Source organism: Rattus norvegicus, chromosome 3 (assembly GCF_021556685.1).
Source record: "Rattus norvegicus strain SHRSP/BbbUtx chromosome 3, alternate assembly SHRSP_T2T, whole genome shotgun sequence".
NCBI lineage: Eukaryota > Metazoa > Chordata > Mammalia > Rodentia > Muridae > Rattus > Rattus norvegicus.
The window spans coordinates 113870524-113892335 of NC_141536.1; the positions used below are offsets into that span (position 1 = coordinate 113870524).

Consider the following 21812-nt stretch of genomic DNA (forward strand, 5'->3'; position numbering starts at 1 on the left):
GAGGGTCAGTTCATCAGGTCAGACAGCATGGCAGAGGGCATGCATGGAGCTGGGCCAGGGCTGTGAGTTCACATCCTGACTGAAAACAGGAGGTAGAGGAAGACACTGGGGGGAGGGGGCTTTGGAAGCCTCAAAGCCCATCCCCAGTGACACAGCTCCTCCAACAAGGCCACACCTCCTAATTTATCCCAAACAGGCTCACCAATTGGGGACCAAGCATTCAAACACCAGCTTGTGGAAACCCTTCTCAGACCACCACGCAGAAACTCATGCTTTTCTGATGCATTCTATTTTGGGGGTCCTGGGGACAAACATTGTTACTTTTGATTGATAGATTTTAGTGTTAGGAAGCAAATCAGGGCTCTTAGGTATCAGGCCAAGCATTAACTCTCACTAGGCTACACCCACAGCCCCTACTTTCAATTTAACTTGACCTGGGTCACTTGGGACAACCCAAGAAGATGAAACCTTAAGACTGTAGACCTCATAGGATTATAAAAATGGAAATGACCTTAATATAAAATTTAATTCTGTTTCCCATGTTCTAGTGTAACAAGATGAACTTCAAACTAATGTAATTTTAAGAGAACATAAATTAATTTTATTTAAATCTAAATATAAGTCTCCCAGTTGATTATCTCTCTTAACTCACAGCATATGCATGTTTTCTGCCATGTTCCTTCCAACCTTTAGATGATATGAATAAACCAGTTATTGGCATGAATACTTTTTTTTTCTTTTTCTCTTTTTCGGAGCTGGGGACCGAACCCAGGGCCTTGCGCTTGCTAGGCAAGCGCTCTACCACTGAGCTAAATCCCCAACCCCGGCATGAATACTTTTTAATACAGTGCTAAGGCTCAAACCCACAGCATAGCACTGTATAAACTGAGCTACACCCCTAGTCTTATATGAGTACCTTAATTAAGAGAATAGCAATGGGGCTGGGCAGTGTCAGTGCTCACCTGTAATCCCAGCACCAGGGAGGCAGAGGATTTGAGTTGGAAGCCAGCCTGGTCTACAGAGCAAGTTTCAGAACAGCCAGGGCTACACGGAGAAACTCTGTCTCGGGAAAGACGGGGAGGGGAGAACAATAGACTTTTATGATTTGGGCTTTGAATACTTCATTGAAGCATAAAATTTTAAGAAACGAAGAGAGCCACAAGGATCTAGGTTGAGGGGCAAAATTCTCCCTCCTCCTATGCTCCAGCCATCTCTCGCTCTCTCTAAAGTACACATATCCTTCCAGATAGATGGACTAGTGGGATGAGGTTCCTCCACATCGGGGCATACATGCAAGAAATGAATTTCTTCATCATCCTAAGACTACAGGCTTCTTAACATCTGAGCCATTCCTTCAGCCCTGAGCTGAGATACTTTCTTAAAGCATCAAATCAAACCAGACAAACAAGCAGAAGTGCCCAAGGCCGCCCAACGTGATGGCATATGCCTGAAACCTCAGTACTTGGAAGGTGAGGGGCTGTGAGATCCAGAGTTCAAAACCAGGCCCAGCCACAGAGCAAGTTTCAGGCCACACTGGGCTATGGAATGAGACACTCGGGACAGTAACTACTAAAAGATCTTGCTGGGTGTGGTAGTGCAAGCCTTTCATCTCAGCAGTTCAGGGGCTGAGACACCAGGATCTAGAGTTACAGACCAGCCTAGGTTAAATAGCAAGCTCCTGTCTCAAAAGGAGTCAGGTGCTATTAGGCATCAATATAACTTTCTAGTAAGTATCACATTCCCAATCTGGGTTTTAAAAGGTAAATTGCCAAAGCTAAATAACAGGAAAAGCCCATGCTGGTCCTTTGTGTGGGCATGATGTGTGGGCTAGTGTGTCGTCCATTCATTTTCAATGATTTTTTTTTTGCCATACAAAATAAAACATATTCATTTTTATTTTAAAATAGAATTTATTGAACACAGCAGTAAATTTAATACACTGGAAGGTCTTTTTGTTGTTGTTTTTCTTGTCAGAATTGGCACATGATAAAAAGATCTTAACTTACTGCTAAATTAACACTCCAAAAATTTAAGTTTTAAATCATGTTCCATAAAAATTCTAATAGTGTTATAAAAATATTAATTTATACTAACTTACCTAGAAAAGTGTTAGAAAAAGAATCTCATATTCAAACCAATCATCTAAGAAGTAATACAATACAATTATGCATTCTTAAAAAGGTACTAATTTGAATACAATGTAGAAGGGAGAAAAGTGGACAAAAGCTACTGAATTTACACTCACTGTCCTATGGGGAAGTTGCAGACAAACCAGATGTACACTAGGCATTTTTTAATGTATATTTTAAAGGAATAGGAAAGCTGTTTATAGTATTTTTACTGTCTAGTCAAACCTACTATGTGGTGAACTGATCATTCACTACAACCTTGAGTTGATCCAACCTACCTTTCTCATTTATAGAAAACTACAAAAGCTTCTTTAACTAGTGTACTCTTCCCATCAGGAGTACACCTGCCATCTCTGAAGGGTCACTGACAGGAATCAAAGGGAGTTCTAGAGAATCCGTTGAATAGACTAGATGTATTCTCACCCAATGTAAAGGAAAGCCTACCTCTGCCTGGAGTAGAACTTGAGGAAAATAGTTTTAGAAATGTAGACATTAAAAGAGCAAAGGAATTTAGAAAGCTCACTGATAGTTATTAAAACATGCCACTCTACTCAAACTTGTAAGCACATGTAAATAAAATACGTGAATGCCAGAAGCATATGGGAGAAAAGTATTTCCTTCAAAAGGGCATTAAATCACACTCTAGTATAAAGTATAATCGTGAATCAAAGGTAGCTACAAGCTAGAAGAAAATAAAAATGCATTTATGATTAATGATTTCGCCAGGCGTCGGTGGCACACACCTTTAATCCCGGCACAGAGGCAGGTGGATCTCTGAGTTGGAGGACAGCCTGGTCTATAGAGTGAGTTCCAGGACAGCCAGGGCTACACGGAGAGACCCTGTCTTAAAACCAAACAGACAAACAAACAGATCAGTGATTTCTATTCGATAAGCCACAAGTGTGGAACTTTCTAGAAAGTATTTTATTTTGCAATAAGTACTAATAAATACAATATACTTTGTTTTAAAAGCATGTTCAAGGGGGAAAAATTCCATCTTCTCTACCTCTTAAAAGTTATTGGTTGGGGCTGGGGATTTAGCTCAGTGGTAGAGCGCTTACCGAGGAAGCACAAGGCCCTGGGTTCGGTCCCCAGCTCCGAAAAAAAGAACCAAAAAAAAAAAAAAAAAAAAAAAGTTATTGGTGTTAGGTTAACAAGAAAGGAAGAGATAACACATTTTCAGAGCCAAATTTTCAACTCTGGTATCTATTCATTTTGATTTCCAAGACAAAGTATTTCTGTATTATATTTTCTCTATGAAGATCTTTTCAACTGTGTTGCTAGGAGGGCTGTTTAAGTACACATGAAATTGGCAGTGAGGGTAGAGAGTAGAACTCTAGGAAATTCTTTCTGTTATTTATAGCTACTTAGTAAGTTGTTTCAATGGCAGTGCTCGGGAAGGCACTTTGAAGATGGCAGGCAAGTACTCAAACACTGAGCTACACTCCAGCCCACATATAAGACTTTAATTACAACAATATGATGGTTGGGTAAAATAGAAAATGTTTCAAATAAGTCAGAATTCAGATTTGCAGATGTGCTCATGTTTTCCTGGAGCAGAAGTTTAGATTAGATAATTAAGAATTAGCTACAGATTAATAAAACCAAATTATTTTGAGAAATTGTTTTATTTCAATGTGGCTTTAGAAAGAATAATTTTCATTAGCGTTCTTTGTAAAATTGTAACTGGTGCTTTTGAACATCGACTTGAAGAGAATGCGGATGTTTTCCTAACAGCTGTGTTTGGCAGGTATTTACTGACATTTTAAGTGAAAACACAGTTAGAAGTGTAAATGGCACTTATCTCCTCCAGACAGCTCTTTTCTGTAAACAAAAGACCCCACACCTATACCTAGAAGAATGAAGGGGCTGGCAGTCCCTCTTATTTGTCATTTACTCAGTAAAAGTTAACAATTAAACAAGAAGCATTTAATGTGAACTTTAGTTCAAATCTCAAAGGTCTAACCCATTTTCAATACACCTTTTACTTTGAAAAGCTGAATCAGCCTTAACATGGAAGGCTGGACTTGCTCACATCTCCTGTGCAGCAGGATTTATACAGAAATACAAAATCCTGAACTTCTGCAATAACTTGTCACCTGGTACTTTCTTTAGAGAAATTAAAAAAAAAACTGAAAAATAATTTTCACCTCTAATTTCTAGAAAAACACCTGAGATTTTGCAAAGAACCAGAAGGAAATTTTTTTTTTCCAGGTTGTAAGCTAACTGCTCTGACCACTCATCTTGGAGGTGAGACAAGGGATGAAAAAAGTATGTTTGCTTTTGGCAGCACTCACTTATACAAATGTGCTGGAACTCAGGAGTCAGTGGTGATGTGGGGATTGTCAGGATGGCAAGGCAAATAATACATTATGTCTGGTCACATAAGAAAAACATTCAAAAGAAGAAATCTTACCCAATCAATGGAATCAAAGATCAAAGATCAGAAAAAAATAAAACTTAAAAGTAAATGCAGAAGTTTAATGAGTATCTTCAGATAAACCATGTACCGGCAGAAACTAGGTTCAGCTTTTGTGTCCTCCTATCTAAAAATTAGTCTAACGATATGTGTATGCAGATGAAATAATTTAGGTCCTCAGGTTTAAAAGGGAGTTACAAATTTTTAAAAACTTAGACTAACATTCACTGCTGAACTGCCTTCTTCCAGTCTTAAGTATTTATTTCTGTAGAGGGGTTAAGAATTGCATAAATCGGGGTTGGGGATTTAGCTCAGTGGTAGAGTGCTTGCCTAGGAAGTGCAAGGCCCTGGGTTCGGTCCCCAGCTCCGAAAAAAAAAAGAACCAAAAAAAAAAAAAAAAAAAAAAGAATTGCATAAATTTTTAACAAAAACAGAAACTTGCTATGACAATTATACATGATCTATCCTTAGAATTTGGAGAAATATTTCAGTAAGAAAAGTACAAAGGAAGGTCAGGGTAGCTTTTTTTTTTCTTTTTTAGAAAAATATAATGTATATAATACATTTTGGAAACTACATAAACCCTATGTTTTTAACTGATTGTGAAGGCACAACTTTAACATAATTAAAAGAAAATGCATTTTCACTATGTAGCATGGGATTTCACCAGCTCATAAAAACATATGGGTTTGCAAACATCGCTGTAAATGTTCCCAGTTTTCAATCCAAACTTTGACTCAAATCTTGCTGGGTGTGGTGTTACCCAGCTATAGTCCCAAACCTTTGGGAGGCAAAGGCAGGGGATTGAACTCCAGTCCTGACTCTTGTCTCCAAGAACAAAAAAGAAAAAGAAAAAAAGACAAAAAAGGCCAAAATCTATTTGTAGAAAATCAAAAACACATCATTATAAGTCCACGTATTACTGTTGTACAATCTGCTCGTCAGTAGCTGCTGGGTTTTCTTCATTTGTTGAATAGTCCAGGTAGTCCATCACCTAGGCATGAATAAAAGATATCAGAAAATGCAAACTGTAAACTGGTCTCCCAGTCTTCATTCATTTAGCACAAGTATTCTGTTTTTGTGTGATGCCTGTGTGTGTGTGTGTATGCACATGTGTATGGCTATCTCCCTCGGCTGCCTCCCACCCTAGTTTTTGAGACATTCACTGCTGCTGAGGTGGGAGCTTACCTGGAGCTTGCTAACCAAGAGAGTGCTATGGGCCCTCCTATCTCTGCAGACCATCTGCCACCTTCCCCAGTACTGGGGTCAAGATAGACCCCACTGAACTTAGACTTCTTCTTTTACTTTATTTTATTAAGACAGTCTGATTTATGTAGAGCTGGGTAGCCTGAAACTGACAGAGATCTACATGCCACTGCCTCCAGAGTGCTGGGATGAAAAGCAAGTCAAGCCTCAGCCCTTCCACATGGCTTTTTTTTTTTTTTTTTTTTTTTTTGGTTCTTTTTTTTTTTTTTTTCCGGAGCTGGGGACCGAACCCAGGGCCTTGCGCTTCCTAGGCAAGCGCTCTACCACTGAGCTAAATCCCCAACCCTCCACATGGCTTTTTTAAGTGAGTGCTGGACATCTGAGCTCAAACCTATTTTTGTTCAGGAATCACTTTACCAACTAAGCCATCTCCCCCCTCCCCACCTCACCTTCTTTTCCCCTTTTATTGAAAATAGATTCTTTTCTCATACAATATATCCTGATTATAGTGTCCTTTCCCTCTACTTTTCCCAGTTCCTCCCCAAATCCCCTCTCCTCAGAATCCAACAGAGCACTACCTCAGCAGCCACCACCACCCCTATTTTTAACTCCAATACTCAGGAGGCAGAAGCAGGCCAGTCTCTGAGTTCAAAGCCAGTCTGACCTAAATGGTATGGGACAGGACAGCCAGAGTTACAAAGAGAGACCTTAATGCAAAACTAAAGTAAGAGCAGCCTTGGGACTAGAGAGAGATGGCTCAGAAATTAAGATTGCTTGCTCTCAATCTGGTCCCCAACACCGCCTTTGGTGAGATCAAAGTTGCCTGTAACTCTAGTCCTAGGGGGATTGCTTGCCTCAGATTACCGACCCTGTACTAATGTGCACACGACCATATACATACACATGACTTAAAAATAGTAAAAATAAGCCTTAAAAAAAGAATGACCTCACAGAACCAAGCATTTCTTTTACAACACTGTCTAAGTCAACATCATCTTTAACTATTTTTTTTTTCTTTTTTTTTGGAGCTGGGGACCGAACCCAGGGCCTTGCGCTTGCTAACCACTGAGCTAAATCCCCAACCCCATCTTTAACTATTCAAAAGGATGAATTATAGGTCTTATGGCCTATATGAATTCATTTTCCAGCTCTCCCATTAATTCTACTTCTCAGTGTGAATACTGGCCTTTGTAGCAGTTGAAATTCCATTTCAAAAGAAGACTGTATGAGGCAGTGTGCACTTTTGTGCTGGAAAGCTAAAAATGGTTCCCGAAGTTAGTGTGAAAACACCTGCTGGCTCTGCAAAATTGTAACCCTAAGAAGACAAGTAAGACTAATACACGAGGCTGCCTTTAATTCCAGCACTTGAGAGACAGAGGAAGTCAGCTCTCTATATGAGTTCCAGACTAGCCAGGACTTGCAAGTTCAAGGCAAGCCAGGGAGGACTACATAGTGAATCTACCTCAAGACACACACAAGTGCACGCACACACCCACATATGCAGACATGCAGACATGCACACACTCACATTCCTCTCACAAGAAGCAAACAGGAGATGGCTCAGTGGTTAAGAGCACTGACTGCTCTTCCAGAGGTCCTGAGTTCAATTCCCAGCAACCACATGGTGGTTCACAACCATCTGTAATGGGCATCTGGTGTGTCTGAAGACAGCGACAGTGTACCCACATACATGAACTAAATAAATATTTAAAAAAAGAAGTAAACAAGAACAAAACAACAAAACCCCACCATTGCCACTCAAGCAAGTCAAAGAATGATAATGAAAGTTTAGAATTATTACATAACAAAAAACTCCTAATAAAAATATAAACAACAGAGCACTTAAAACCTCTGAAAACAAATCAAAATGCATTTGCTAACAGGGCATTTTAAAGGCATTCTTAGTGAATTTTTTTTCTCACTTCAATTCTATATGTTTTTTTTTCCAAAAAATATTTGGGAATTAAGAAAAAAGGAAGTGCTTACATATTTAAAATATTGTTATCCTGTTCTTCAGATAAAACTATATTAAAACAGAAAAATGTAATATCTTTGTAAAGATTGTCAAAGACTTTCAGACCGATAAATGATTAGATTTCAGTATTATGTATGTTCTTTCTTTGTTATTGAGAAGTCCAGCAATATAAACATCCCTATTTTTTTTTAAATAAAGGTTCTAAATATTTCAGTTTTTTTTATTTTTTTAAGAGATTGTTCGACATGGAATTTCTGGACTTGCCAGACAGCAGTGCCTCTGAGTTGAGGCTTTCAGATGGCAGGCACCCTCAACCAATGGGGACACTTACAGTAAAGCCCACCTGTCAGCAACCACAGTTATAAAGGCCCAGGTTATGTATTTAGCCCTTTATCTGCCAAAGATAACACATAGATTAAAGCAGTTTCATGTTCATAACAGTTCTACGAGAAAAAAATTCAAGGGATTGCTTAGCATATGGGAACCCTGAGTTCCTTTTCTAACAACATAAAAATACACAGTAAACTTCAATGCATTTAAAAACAGTTAAAAGCCGATCAGGATAGGTAGTATTAAGTATTCTACAACATGAGACACAGGGTGAAGCTGTGGAATATTTTAATCACACTTAAAATTATACACAAGCACATATAGAGAGAGTTAGGACCCCTTTGTCTGACAAAAGGCTGGAGCTGTGAGGAGCCCGCGTAGCCTGGAAGGGTGACGGCAGGCGGGGTAGACATGGTGCTTTTCTTCTCTGTGATCTGTGTACCCTGGCAACCGCCCTGAATAGTAAGAGCTATGTGCCCAGCGTTATAACAGGCTTCTGCTCTTCTAATTCTTAGGTACCACACTGGGCACTATAATCCCAGCCCTAAATATGGATATATTAATTAACCAGTCATGGTAGTACCCGGCTGTGATCCTGGCCTGCAGGAAGTTGAGGCAGGAGTCTGAATTTCAGCCAGCCAGGACTACACAGTGAGACATGCACCTGTGTCCCAAAAACAAAACCAAAGCAAACAAAACAATTTCAAGGTCTGCTAATTGAAAAGTTACCATCACTACTTCCTGTTCTCCATGCTTCCGGTAAAAACAACATAGCAGTACACAACAAACATGAAGGTCAAGTATATAAAACTGGGTCAACACAGCCAAGAAAAATTAACTGGCAAAATTGGTATTTCACATCTGTAACTAGGCAGTCTGTTGGAAAAATGTCCTTTGAAAGGGGGCAGGCTACCCTGGCATTTCTGAAGCTCTCCTTGTTTAGAGCTGATCGCCAGAAGCTTTCCAATAAATCAAGCTGAGTAACAAGTTCTCAGTCTTTAGTCCATTTAAGTAGCTTTGAACCCTAACTTGTGACTCAAAGCTTGTGACTTCTAAAAATACTAGTGACTAGTGACATTAGCAGACACTGTTCGCTGGATGCCAACAAGCTGAGAGTCTGTTTCCCATTCAAGTAAACAGCCTGTTCAAGCTACTGCATGAACCTCACTGCACTTGATTTACTATTAGGAACTCAAAAGCCCTCTGTCCTCAAACCGTTATGCTCTCTAGGGAAAAAAAAAGCCACTTATTAACTCAATATTAATTAGAACTGTGGCTTCAACTAAAGTCAAATCATAAATGGAACTGAGAACTGTAGCCTTAGAAGTGTCCAGAAATGTCAAAGGAAACTGGCCTTGAAGTTACATAAAAGATTTGTAACTGATTTTTCTAAATTTATTTTATTCTAATGCAACTATAGAAAAATCCACCTTCTTTTCAAAAGAAATTTACAGAGAGGGTGAGAAAGACCCAGTCAGGTACTATAGCACTTATGTGATGACACCTGCACCTTATGTCAGCAGGACTACCAGGGCCATTAAACAAAGAGACAGCTGAATGTACAGAGCCTACTTGGCATGTGTGAGACCTCGGGTTCAATCCCTGGACACTCGCTCCCATCACCTCCTGGAACAGGTCTCCAGTGGAAAGTTCTACACCACCTCCGTTAATTAAACTACAAGTTAAGATTCTCTCATCTGAAATACTTGGGCCTGAAAGTGTTTTAAAATTTGAAATTTTTGGTATATTTGCCTATTCATAAAGAGACATTTTGAGGATAGGATCCAAACATGAAATTAACTTAAATTTCACATACAGCTCATACAGAGAGCCAGAGTCCATGATGACAAAGCAAACGCATGAGAGCAGGAACAGCTGAGAGCTCACATCTGATCCACAAGTAGGAGGCAGAGAGAGCTAACTGGGAATGGGTCCCCTCAAAGTCTGCCACCAGTGACACACATCCCCCAACAAAGCCACACCTCCTAATCCTTCCCAAACAGTTCAATCGACTGGCTGTCAAGCATTCAAGCATACTGACCTATGAGGGCCATTCTCATTCAAACCACCATACCTCTGAATCTCAGATCTGAAAGCATATTGAATTTTGGACTAGAGATGTTTTAACCTCTGTCACTATCCTTGTACACAGATATCTGACATTATAATGAACCAAAGCATTAAGATCAATAGATTCCATTTTATTTTACTTTATTTCAAAACAGCTAAAAAATTTTGGCACATACAAAAATGCCTGTGTATGGGGTTGGGGATTTGGCTCAGTAGAGCGCTTACCTAGGAAGCGCAAGGTCCTGGGTTCGGTCCCCAGCACCGAAAAAAAAAAAGAAAAAAAAATGACTGTGTATAAAGATTATAGAGATTATTTAAAAGTTAATGGTGATAAGGGTGGTGGTGGTGTATGTCTGATCCCAGCACTCAGGAAGCAGAGGCAGGCAGTTCTTATTGAGTTCCAGGCCAATCAGAGCTATATAGAGAACCCTGTCTCAAAAACAAAAACAAAAACAAAAACAAGCACAAACACAAGTTAATTTTTTTTTATATCCGTCAATCTTTCAAATGCTGTATCAGCTTTATTTTATGTGATCTTGAAAAATTCTTGAAACTTGACTTTGAAATAGTTTATATCTAGTAGATGGGTTTCACTGTTACGGCTTGTTTTATTCCTTTTCTTTTTTTTTTATTTTATTTTATTTTTTTTTATTATTAACTTGAGTATTTCTTATATACATTTCGAGTGTTATTCCCTTTCCCAGTTTCCGGGCAAACATCCCCCTCCCCCCTCCCCTTTCTTATCGGTGTTCCCCTCCCCACCCTCCCACAAACACAAGTTAATAATGTATGACAGCTATGATAATTTTATGAGGGCTACTGAAACACACACACACACACACACACACACACACACACAAAATTCAAAGTTTTAAAATGAAAACCAGAGGGTTGGGGATTTAGCTCAGTGGTAGAGCGCTTGCCTAGCAAGCCCAAGGCCCTGGGTTCGGTCCCCAGCTCCGAAAAAAAAAGAAAAAAAATGAAAACCAGGAAAAAAAAAAGAAAATCTAGATAGTGAACCATAAAAATACAAACCAACAAAACAAAATTTTAAAGCTCCCAACTCCTTTAAATAGTAACATATTTGTGGTTAATGGTATGCTGTGACACTGTTTTAAGAAGCTGGCATATACCAATATATTCAATGGTTAACAGTTAAATGCGCTTCTCAGAAGTAAGTTGTTGCCCTACTTCATACTGGAAGAATCTGAGTCACCAAGAGCAAGGTGAACTTCCCAAGGTCAGAGCTAGAAGGACTAAACCAGTTTTCAGGTTAACCCTGCCCCGAGACTCATGCTTTTTACTAGGTGTTAGTCTGTATTCTGAAGTCCACATTATTGTGGAATAAAATAATGATGTCACCTTGCACAAACAAGAAGTAATCTTTGTTTCCAGATACCTTAAAATGGATTTTCCTACAATTAACTATTTTATTTAGCTGCTGTGTCACGTAGGGAGGTCCTTCATAATGGTCAGTTTTAATGAGAACTTTGACACAACCTACAACAAGCCAGGGAAGGGGTCTCATGAGAAACTGTCTAGAACAGGTTGCCCTGTGAACATGTCTGTGAAGGATAATCCTGATTGGAAAGCCTGCCCACTTTGGCTGGCACCATTCCCTAGACAGGAGACCTTAAACTGAATGAATGGAGAATGACAGCTGAGCACTGGCTGCTGGTGTATTCACTTTCTCCTTGTTTTAACTATCGAGGTGACTAGCTGCTTCAAGTTTCTGATACCTTGACTCCCTGCATGATGGGCTATAGCCTGGAACTGTGAGCCAAAATAAGCCATTTTTCTCTTAGCAAATTTTGTCAGGGTATTTTATTATACCAATAGGAAATTAAACTGAAGCCCTGAAGCCTGCCTCAGGGATTATTACTACTCTGTGTCTCGCTGCTGTGAAACAGAAACATGTACTTTTAAATACCAGAATTATTAAGAACGAAGCTTGGGTGGTCCAGGGAAGAACACATTCTCGTGACAAACATGAATACTCACTGGTGGGATTCCTCCCACCATTCCCTCTCTCAATAAACATAGAAAGGGAAAAGAAGAAAACTCTAGAAGAAACCACAGAAACATAGAAAGGGTAGATCTCTAAAGAATGCAGCATTAATGCTTTTAGGTATATAACAACTCTAAAATAATCAGCTATTTCCAGTGTGGGGAAGCACAGAAAGAACTGGCAGCCACACACAAAGGCTCAAGGTGGCTGTCCCTCCTGAAGGAGTGTGAGAAGGATAGGACAGTTTAAAGGGAGCACTTCACTTCCACCTGAGACACTTGTTTCTCTTTTTAAAAATATTTATTTCCTTTCGTTTTATGTGCATGAGTATTTTACCTGCATACAGTGTCTTCGTGCTGGATCCCTGGAACTGGAGTTAAGCATGATTGTAAGGCCCATATGGGTGCTGGGAACTGAATCCAGGTCTTCTGTGAGAACAGCAAGTGTTCCCAGCCACAAGCCATCTCTCTAGCCCTGGATTTTTTTTTTTAACATTTATTCTACTCTATCTATTTAATAATGTATCTCTATATGGATGTGTGCATGTGAGTGCAGGAAACCTCTGAGGTTTGTAGGAACCCCTGGAATGAGAGCTACTGGCAGTTGTGAGCTGCTTGGATGTCAATCAATGCTGGGAACTGAACTGTGGTCCTTTAGAAGAGCAATCTACACTCTGAACCCTCTCCCCAGCCTCATTTTTGTACTTCTTGTTTAAAAAATAAAAATATGAAGGCTGGAAAGATGGCTCAGTGGTCATGAGCACTTGCTACTCTTGCAGAGGACCAGAGTTTGGTTCCTGGTATGAACCTGTAACTGCCCCTTCCAGGAACCTCCTTGTCTCTGCAGGCGACTCCCCACTGAGCATAAATAAATCTTAAATGTTTTAATTAAAATCACAAACTCGAGCTGAGGAATGGTGCCAGACTCTTATAATCCCAGCATGCAGGAGGGTAAGACGGAGGAATGCTGAAAGCCCAAGGCTATCAGGGACTACATTTGAGCTCAATACAGCCCAGACTACAGTGGGAGGCCCTGCCTCAAGAGTCAAAACCTAAACACAAACCAACCAAGAAACAGATATATATTACTTTGTAATTAAAACACACAGAAAAAATTACTGCAGTAAAAACAGTCAACAGATGTTTAGAACACTAATTGCCAATAACATTAACTTATTCACTAAGCAGAGGAAAGGCCAGATGTGCCATAGTGAACATCTTTTCAGATAGTTTTACCATTTCCCAGAAAATCCATCAGAAGAAATGTCTGGATAAAAATAAACGATGAAAAACGGCAGCATGTGTAATATAATATCAATATACAGCCAGTAAAAAAAATTTACAAGAAATTATATATGAAATACATGAAAATAGAAAAAGCAAGTGAGGATCCACTGATAGGACCATTTCACAGCATAGCCATCCCTTTACAGAAGGAAGTGCAGTACTCCAGTTATATCTGGTGGCAGGGTTCTTCTTTTATTTTTAATACCTCAAAATTTTCTATAACAAATATTTTTATAATAAAATATGTAAGAGCTGGAAAGATGGCTCAGCAGTTATGAACTGTTCTTGCAGAGGACATATCTGACAGTCTATTCTGATTTCTGAAGGCACCCAAGGTTCATATATATACTCCCACCAATACACATAATCAAAAATAATAAAAATAAATCTATAAAAATACTTAAAGCTGCATTGAAGGGAGGGCTTCCTTACCAGTAAAAATGCTGGTGATGAAAATAACTGACATGTATTGTTTAAGATAGTGTTTGCATTCAATATCGATTTTAAATTCTACCCTAAACAAGGGTTTGGTACCTGTCAGGGTATTTTATCTGTATGTGTTATCTGACTTCTTTGGTGTAATTTGCCTCACACTTAGTTGAGTGCTCTGAGCAGTGGAAGCCTCTTCTCCTTAGGTGTGTCTGAGGTTTTCTGTTCTTATTCAGTGCTTTGTACACCGGAGCCACTCAGACACTGCATCTGGATTGGCTCTGACTCCTGCCAGTCAGACCTAAGTACTAAGCCTTCAATCCCTTTCTGGTCCGAAAGGCACTCATGCTGGATCCCCAAGCCTATGCTCTCCTTCAGAAAACTTGAGTCTTCCTCTTCCTTTTCCTCTCCCCACCCTGAATGCATCCTCAGACCATATTAATTATTTCTAAATTTCTCTTCACATCTACCACTTCATGGAACGTGGTTTCTAAGACCCTACACACTTTCACTTCCACTTTTCTCTTCCCTCAGGTCCTTTATCCAAACTCAACACTAGAGCTCCTGAATCTCCAGTCAGTTCCCAGAATGTACCAGCTCCCTTCCCTGGGAGTGTCTGAAGACATGGTTCCTCTAAGATGACCAGACAGCCCAGTTCCAAATGAGATTTGACACTTTTGCCCTGAATCCTTGCCATGGATGCCCCATCCATCCCCAGGTACCATGACACTTTGTCATCAGTACATTCACTCGGTACACTTCATTGCTATGACTCTGTCTGCATTTCCTAGTAACTTTCTCAAAGTCGCAGGAGGAATTTTGCTTGTAACTTGTTCATCCTACAGAGTCAATATCTGAAATCATACTTACCTCGTGCTTAATAAATGTTCACTAAATGCAGAAATATAAAATTATTAAAGAGGATAAAAAGCCATTTTGAAAGTAAGATAACTAAAAAGTCAGTAGTAGTTTAGGACGCTTTTTTTTTTTGTGCATTTGGTGTTTTGACTATAATGTGACAGGAGGAGTTTTAGGACACATTTTTATCTTATTAATTGATTGAAATGGGATCTCTAATTTGCTACGTTTGAGGTCAGCCATGAACTCCCATCTTCCAGCCTCTACCTCCCAAGAGTTGGAATTGTAGATGTGGGACACTATGATACTTAAATTAAAAAAAAAATCTAAGCCAGGTGGTGCACACTTTTAATTCCAGCGTTTGATAGGTAGAGGCAGGTGGATCTCTGAGTTCAAGGCCAGTCAAGTCTACAGAGTAAATTCCAAGATAGTCAGGAATACACAGAGAAACCCTATCTCAGAAAACAAAGCAAATCAAACAAATAAAAGTCTCAAGTTGCCTACCATATGGGAGATTTAGGTTTGATCTCCAACATTAGGGAGAAAACCAATGTAGGTGTCACCTCCATATCAAAATTATCAGCTATTTTAATAGTTTAGTGAAGGACTTTGTGGCCATAGATACTCTTTGTATTCATTTATGCGGGCTCACCCAATAGCACTGATAAGTAGTCAAGGTAGGTATTATTATTATTTTATTTAAATCTCAAAAGGAAATTATATTTACCAGAAAGAATTCCAGTTATGAAAGCTTGTAATATAACGTTGGCTGTCTCTTCTTAAATACTACCGCAGATGCTGTGAGACATCTGAACTGCTTCTCTGGTAAGAACGACTACAGACACCTACTCCAGGGTGATGACTGTGTTCAGGTGACTACTGACATATGTGGGGGCGGAATGAGGGGCAGTTCACTTTACTAGTACAAATCAGAAATAATTGCTTTAAAAAATGCCTCTAGGAAGGGGTCAGTGTAGTAGCCTGAACTGAGAAGGTGAGGGTTTCTCTCTTCTATTTCAAAGCAAAACAACTTTTCTGGAATTCTAAAGACATGTAGGGGGTTGGGGGAGAGACAGAGACAGAAAGGGACAGACAGGGACAGACAGAAAGATAGAGACAGGAGCTTTTATCTCTGCTAAAAAATAACTCAAACAACAGTTTCTGAAATTATGATTTTCCTTGTTGTATGGATTTTAAAGAGCAATCTTGATAATGAAGTTAGTTTGGTTCATTCAAATGCTGAATAGAACTTGTATGTTTCTATAAAGTTTTGTTTTGTTTTGGTTTGGTTCTTTGGTTTTTTGAGACAGGGTCTCTGTGTAGCTTTGGCTGTCCTAAGACTTGCTCTGCAAGTGCTCGGTTTGAAGGCTTGCACAGCCACTGCCTGGCTTCACTATCAATTTCTATCGTCAGTTTCAAAACCCAGTGCCTATTTTTGTGGTTGCACCTTGCATGCTACTTATGTGGACTTAAATGCACATTGCAACGCTGTGTTCTCCAATGTCCTCCCACAGGAACTTCACAGGGCTTTCCGTACTCACAATGGGCACCAAGACCCACTGCTGCACAAGTAGACGCCAACGGAACTGAAGAGGAAGTCAGGGCATCCTGGGGAACACTAAACTTCCGACACATAAAGATTTGTTGTAGCATAACAGCTGGCGATTTATAAGCACATACCTGGTAGCTGCTACCTTTCCAGAACTTTTTCATTTCCTTACGACTCCAAGCAATGATTGAGGCAGTAATAAGTGTACAAGGTACTAAATAGAGGAGAGCAGGCTGTCCTGTCTTCATCACCATTAGGACCACAAAGGTAATTATCATGCCAACAGCATAGGCTGCAGGAAAACAGAAGCACAGGTCAGTTTTACATGCTTCCAGGAATGGAATTTCCCCACTAAAACATTAGTTTTCAAGTACTTCTGAAGACATCTTTAATAAAACTTATTTTTTAAATTATGTGTTTGTATCTGTGTGTGGAGTTGAGACTGGGTGCAGGCTCCTGAGGTTAGAGGTGTCAGATGCCCTAGGTGTTAAAAATAGATGTGTCACTTAACATGGGTGCTGGGCTTTACAACTGCCTGTGACTCCAGCTCCAGCTGATGCCCCTGGCATCTTCAGGAACCTGTGCTCCCCTGTATGTGTATATTCACACAGAGGCACACACAGACACATAACTAAAAATAAACCAAATCTTAAGTTTGTCCTAATACATACTACAGACTTCCTTAACTATTGCACAGCAAATATCATTCGGATGTTTCCTGCTGACCTGGAATAGTATATGAATGTAGGATCTCAGCCAATTTAGTCTAGCTACATAAAGATGAGGTGATAGAAGATTAGGGGGGTTGAGTGAGCTGCCCAAAGTCACACAACACAACTGACAAGTACCCCAGCGCTGCCTTGTGAGTGCTCTTGACTCAATCATGAAGGCTGGTACGGGTGTTACTGCCCTTAGAGGATTCAACACCTCAAGCTGCTTTCCTTGTTTCTATATGGAGTCTGTTTCCCCCTCCCTTTCCTCCCTCTTCTTTCTCTGCTTACTTCTCTCAGGCTCTCTGCACTTCCTCCTCTTCCCTCTCTTAGCTTTCCTTCATGCTGTCGGGATGACATTTCTAGTGACAGCGTTCTCCAACCCCACAACACAGATTTAACTCTGTACAGACTAGAAAGTCTTGCAGGAGCATCTGCGGCTGTGGTGCAGAATATTTGTCTAAGTACTCAGAACTCTGGATATTGAAATATCTATGCAGAATATTCAGAGGTATCAGAGCTTTTTCTTTTAAATTTCCTATTATTAACATTTCAATAAAAGAAACAGAAGTAATGACTGCCTGCTATACCAGATAACTAACAAAACATTCATTTATTTACATAAATATTCATGGTTATATATATGTGATGCTAAAAAACAATCAAGTAATAAACATTTACTACTTGTGTTCCAGGTATTTAATAAAATTATAAAACTATATATAAAACCTCAACTTGTTTTTTGAGACAAGGTCAGACTATGTAGCTCAGTTTGTCCTCGAATGCTATATAGACCAGGCTAGCTATATAGACCAGGCTGGCCTCAAACTCACAAGAGATCTGCTTGTCTCTGAGTGCTGGAATTAAAGGTGAGCTCCAACACACCCAGTAGAATCTCAACTTTTAATTTAAAGCCTCTAAAATCTTGTGATATAAAGTATGATTATCTCACTTATTTATTTTTGTTTCTGAATCAGGGTTTTATGCAACGCAAGGCCTTAACTTAATACACAGCCAAGAAAAACCTTGAACTTCTGATCTTCCAGAGTCCTGGAATTACAAGTGCACACCCACCAACCCTGATTTTAATTATCCCCTTTTTTGCAGCACTGTAGGTGGGGCCAGTAGGATGGGTGTGTCTTAAGACAGGGTTCCTTGGAACTCACTCAGTAGATCTGGCTGGCCTCAAACTCACAGACCTACCTTCCTCTGCCTCTGAGTGCTGGGCTTACAGGTGTGCACCATGTTTAGATTTATTTTATGATTTTATGTGTATGAGTATTTTGCCTGCATGTAGGTATGTGCACCATATGCATGCCTAGGGCCCTAAGAGATCAAAAAAGGTTGTCAGATTCCCTGGGACTGAAGTTACAGAAGCCACCATATAGAACCTGGAATTTGAACCTAGATCCTCTGCAAGAGAAATATATCCTCTTTTTTTTTTTTTAAAGATTTATTTATTTCATATGTGAGTACACTGTAACTATCTTCAGACACATTAGAAAAGGGCAGCGGATCCCATTATAGATGGTTGTGAGCCACCATGTGGTTGCTGGGAATTGAACTCAGGACCTTGAGAACAACAGTTAGTGCTCTTAACCACTGAGCCATCATTCCAGCCCCCGAAATATATCCTCTTAACTGTGCCAACTCTCCGGCCAATCATTTCACTACTTAAACTCATAAAATCGTTGGGTAGTGGTAACAGATGTCTTTAATCCCAGGCAGAGGCAGGCAGATCTCTGGGACTGAGGTCAGCCTTCTATAGACTGAGTTCCAGAACAGCAGGGCTACACAGAGAAACCCTGTCTCTAAAAAACAATAAACAAAAGACCTCAAAAATGTTTTAGGTCAAGTGTGGTGGCACACAACTTTAATCCCAGTACTTGGGAGTCAGAGGCAGGTGGATCTCTATGAGTTTGAGCACAGCCTAATCTAGAGCCAAAGAAACCTGTCTTGAAAGCAAGCAAACAAATCAAAATAATTTGACTATCCTTTATAGATTATTTGAATGAGCTTTGGTTTACATAAAGAAAGTGCTCTACTAACTTTTACTAGATTTGCTGTTTAATCTACCTCCATATTTCTTTTTCAAAAACACTACTTACCTCCTCACCAAAATTTAGCTATTTAGACCAATGCTTGCACTGTTAGTAACTATTTTGGGAGACATTTGTGTGAACCTTTGACATTAACTATTTGGTTTTTTTTACTTATTACTTATTGAGTCAGGGTCTCATGTACTCCAAGATGGTCTCAGACTCCTATAATTGAGATTTTTTTTAATATTTATTTATTTACTATATATACACTGTAGCTGTCTTCAGACACACCAGAAGAGGGCATCAGAATCCATTACAGATGGTTGTGAGCCATCATGTGGTTGCTGGGATTTGAACTTAGGACCTCTGGAAGAGCAGATGCTGCTCTTAACTGCTGAGCGTCCCACTGGCCCAGCTGAGGAGTCTTTAACTCCTAGTCCTCCCGGTCCTAGCTCCCGCATGGTGGGATTACAGGTGTGTGTCATCACACTAGCATATGTGGATCTGGGGACCAAGCCTAAGATGTTGTGTGCTGGGTAAGCATTCCACTAACCAAGCTCTACGCCAGCCTGACGCAAGCTGACATTTCAACACTTTTTAAAGCTTTCTGCCTAGGGCTATGCACAAGATCTCCTACAGTGCTTCCTGTGAAAGTCATAAGAGCAGACAGACTACTGCTTCTAGCCCTTTGGCTTTTTCTCCAGACAATATAGCACGACATAATAAAAAGAAACAATTTTTACCAATTGTAGATGATATATAGTATATAGAAGAACCAGTCTGAACATCAAATCTTCTACAATATGCAATCAACAGACCTAAAAGAAAATCCACATTATTTTCTTAAACCAATAACAACATTACAGATCCAAATGCTAGAATGAATGGCAATATAGGTTGTTGTATTTCACATTTCTTTTTTGAATTATGAAAGCATTTAAGTATCTTAAATCATGAATGAAATTTCATATGTTGATTTTTTTAAAAAAAATTTGATACTTTAGACGGCATTTTCCCCAAGCCAAGCAACAGTAGTTGAAAAACAAGAACTTTTTTTTTTTTCTTTTTTTCGGAGCTGGGGACCGAACCCAGGGCCTTGCGCTTCCTAGGAAAGCGCTCTACCACTGAGCTAAATCCTCAACCCCGAAAAACAAGAACTTTTATTAGGTGCTCAAGACTCCATGTTAGAGAGAAAGTGTTTTCATCCTTCGTTAAAATACATGCGCGCGCACACACACGCGCGCGCACACACACACACACCTCAAATGGAATTACATGAAATCTTCCACACAGCAAAGGAAGCAATCAATAGAAGAGACAACTTATACAATGAGATTATCTATTATCTGCAAAACAAATCTAACAAGGGCTGATACCCAACACATGTGAGGATCCCAAACAAGCCAACACGTAAGAAAAAAACATAACCCAATGAGAAAATGGGCAACGGATTGATCAGCATTTCTTGGGTTTGCTCAGTAAGGCCAAGTACTTGACAACAAATAGCAAAAAATTAAAAACAGACCAGGTCCAGTGACATTAGCTTGTAATTCAAGGATTTGGGAGACTGAGACAGCCTGGGCTACATATCAAGGAATCCTTAAACAAACAAACAAACAAACAGGGGTTGGGGATTTAGCTCAGTGGTAGAGCGCTTGCCTAGGAAGCGCAAGGCCCTGGGTTCGGTCCCCAGCTCTGAAAAAAAAAAAAAAAAGAAGCAAACAAACAAACAAACAAACAAACCAACCTAAGATGTGACTCGGCAATTCCAATGAAGTTAGTATGTTAAAGAGATACGTTCCATATTCAGAAGAGCCAAGATATAAAACCAATCTTGGTACTTATTAATGAATGAATGGATAAAGAAATGTAGCATGTATACAAAACCAAGTAATGGTCATCTTTTAAAAAGGAAACTGGCCTGCAAGGATGGCTCTGTGGATGAAGCTTGCAGCCCGCACTGCCTGGTTTGGATTCCCAGCACCCACATGTGATAGTACCTGTTGATGGTGTCAGTGCTAAGGGGAGGCAGACAGGTGGATTTTAACGGCTGCCCAACCTACTTGAATCAGCAAGCTCCATATTCAGTGAGGATCCTGAATAACGTTGAGCTGGACATTGGACAGATGGCTCCACAGTTAAGGGTGCTGGCTACTTTTCTTGGGGAGCTGGGTTTACCAGCACCCACTTGGTGGCTCACAACCATCTGTAACTCCAATTCCAAGAATCTGATGCTCTCTTCTGGCTTCCATAGGTACAGCACACGCACAGTATAGAAACATACAGGCAGGCAAAACACCCAAATACACAATGAAGAGATAAAATAAGGAAATAATATTTTTAAAGAGCCAGATATGGTGTGGTACACAACTTTAATTCTAGCACTCAGGAGATTGAGGCAGAAGAATCTCTAAGTTCAAAGTCAGCCTGGCCTACAAGCAAGTTCCCCTAATACCTAGGACTATGTAGAAAGACCCTGTCTCAAAAGAGGAGGAGGAGGAGGAGGAGGAAGAGGAGGAAGAAGAGGAGGAGAAGAAGAAGAAGGAGAAGAAGAAGAAGAAGAAGAAGAAGAAGAAGAAGAAGAAGAAGAAGAAGAAGAAGAAGAAGAAGAAGACACAAAGACAGAAATAAATAAGGTGGAGAGAGAGGGACATCAATCAGTCTCTAGCCTCCATGCACACCAACACACACACACACACACACACACACACACACACACACACACACACACACACAGAGAGTAGTAGGGAGAGAGAAGAGCAGATAGGATGGAAATCCTGTCATTTGTGGTAACGGCACTG

At 39.8% G+C, this 21812-nt stretch overlaps 1 protein-coding gene across 2 annotated transcripts in view; it reads right to left on the bottom strand.

Moving 5' to 3' along the window:
• Window positions 1-1890: 1890 nt before the first annotated feature.
• Sppl2a (signal peptide peptidase-like 2A) overlaps window positions 1891-21812 on the bottom strand; it is a 44480-nt gene continuing 24558 nt past the window's right edge. Inside the window, exons 14-16 of one of the 2 annotated variants that reach the window (XM_087652121.1) lie at window positions 19755-19829; window positions 16391-16551; window positions 1891-5542 (exon numbers count right to left, since the gene is read on the bottom strand). In XM_087652121.1, coding sequence (XP_087508247.1) covers window positions 5468-5542; window positions 16391-16551; window positions 19755-19829 — 311 coding nt within the window. In that variant the 3' untranslated portion in view covers window positions 1891-5467. 2 annotated transcript variants of the gene reach the window in all.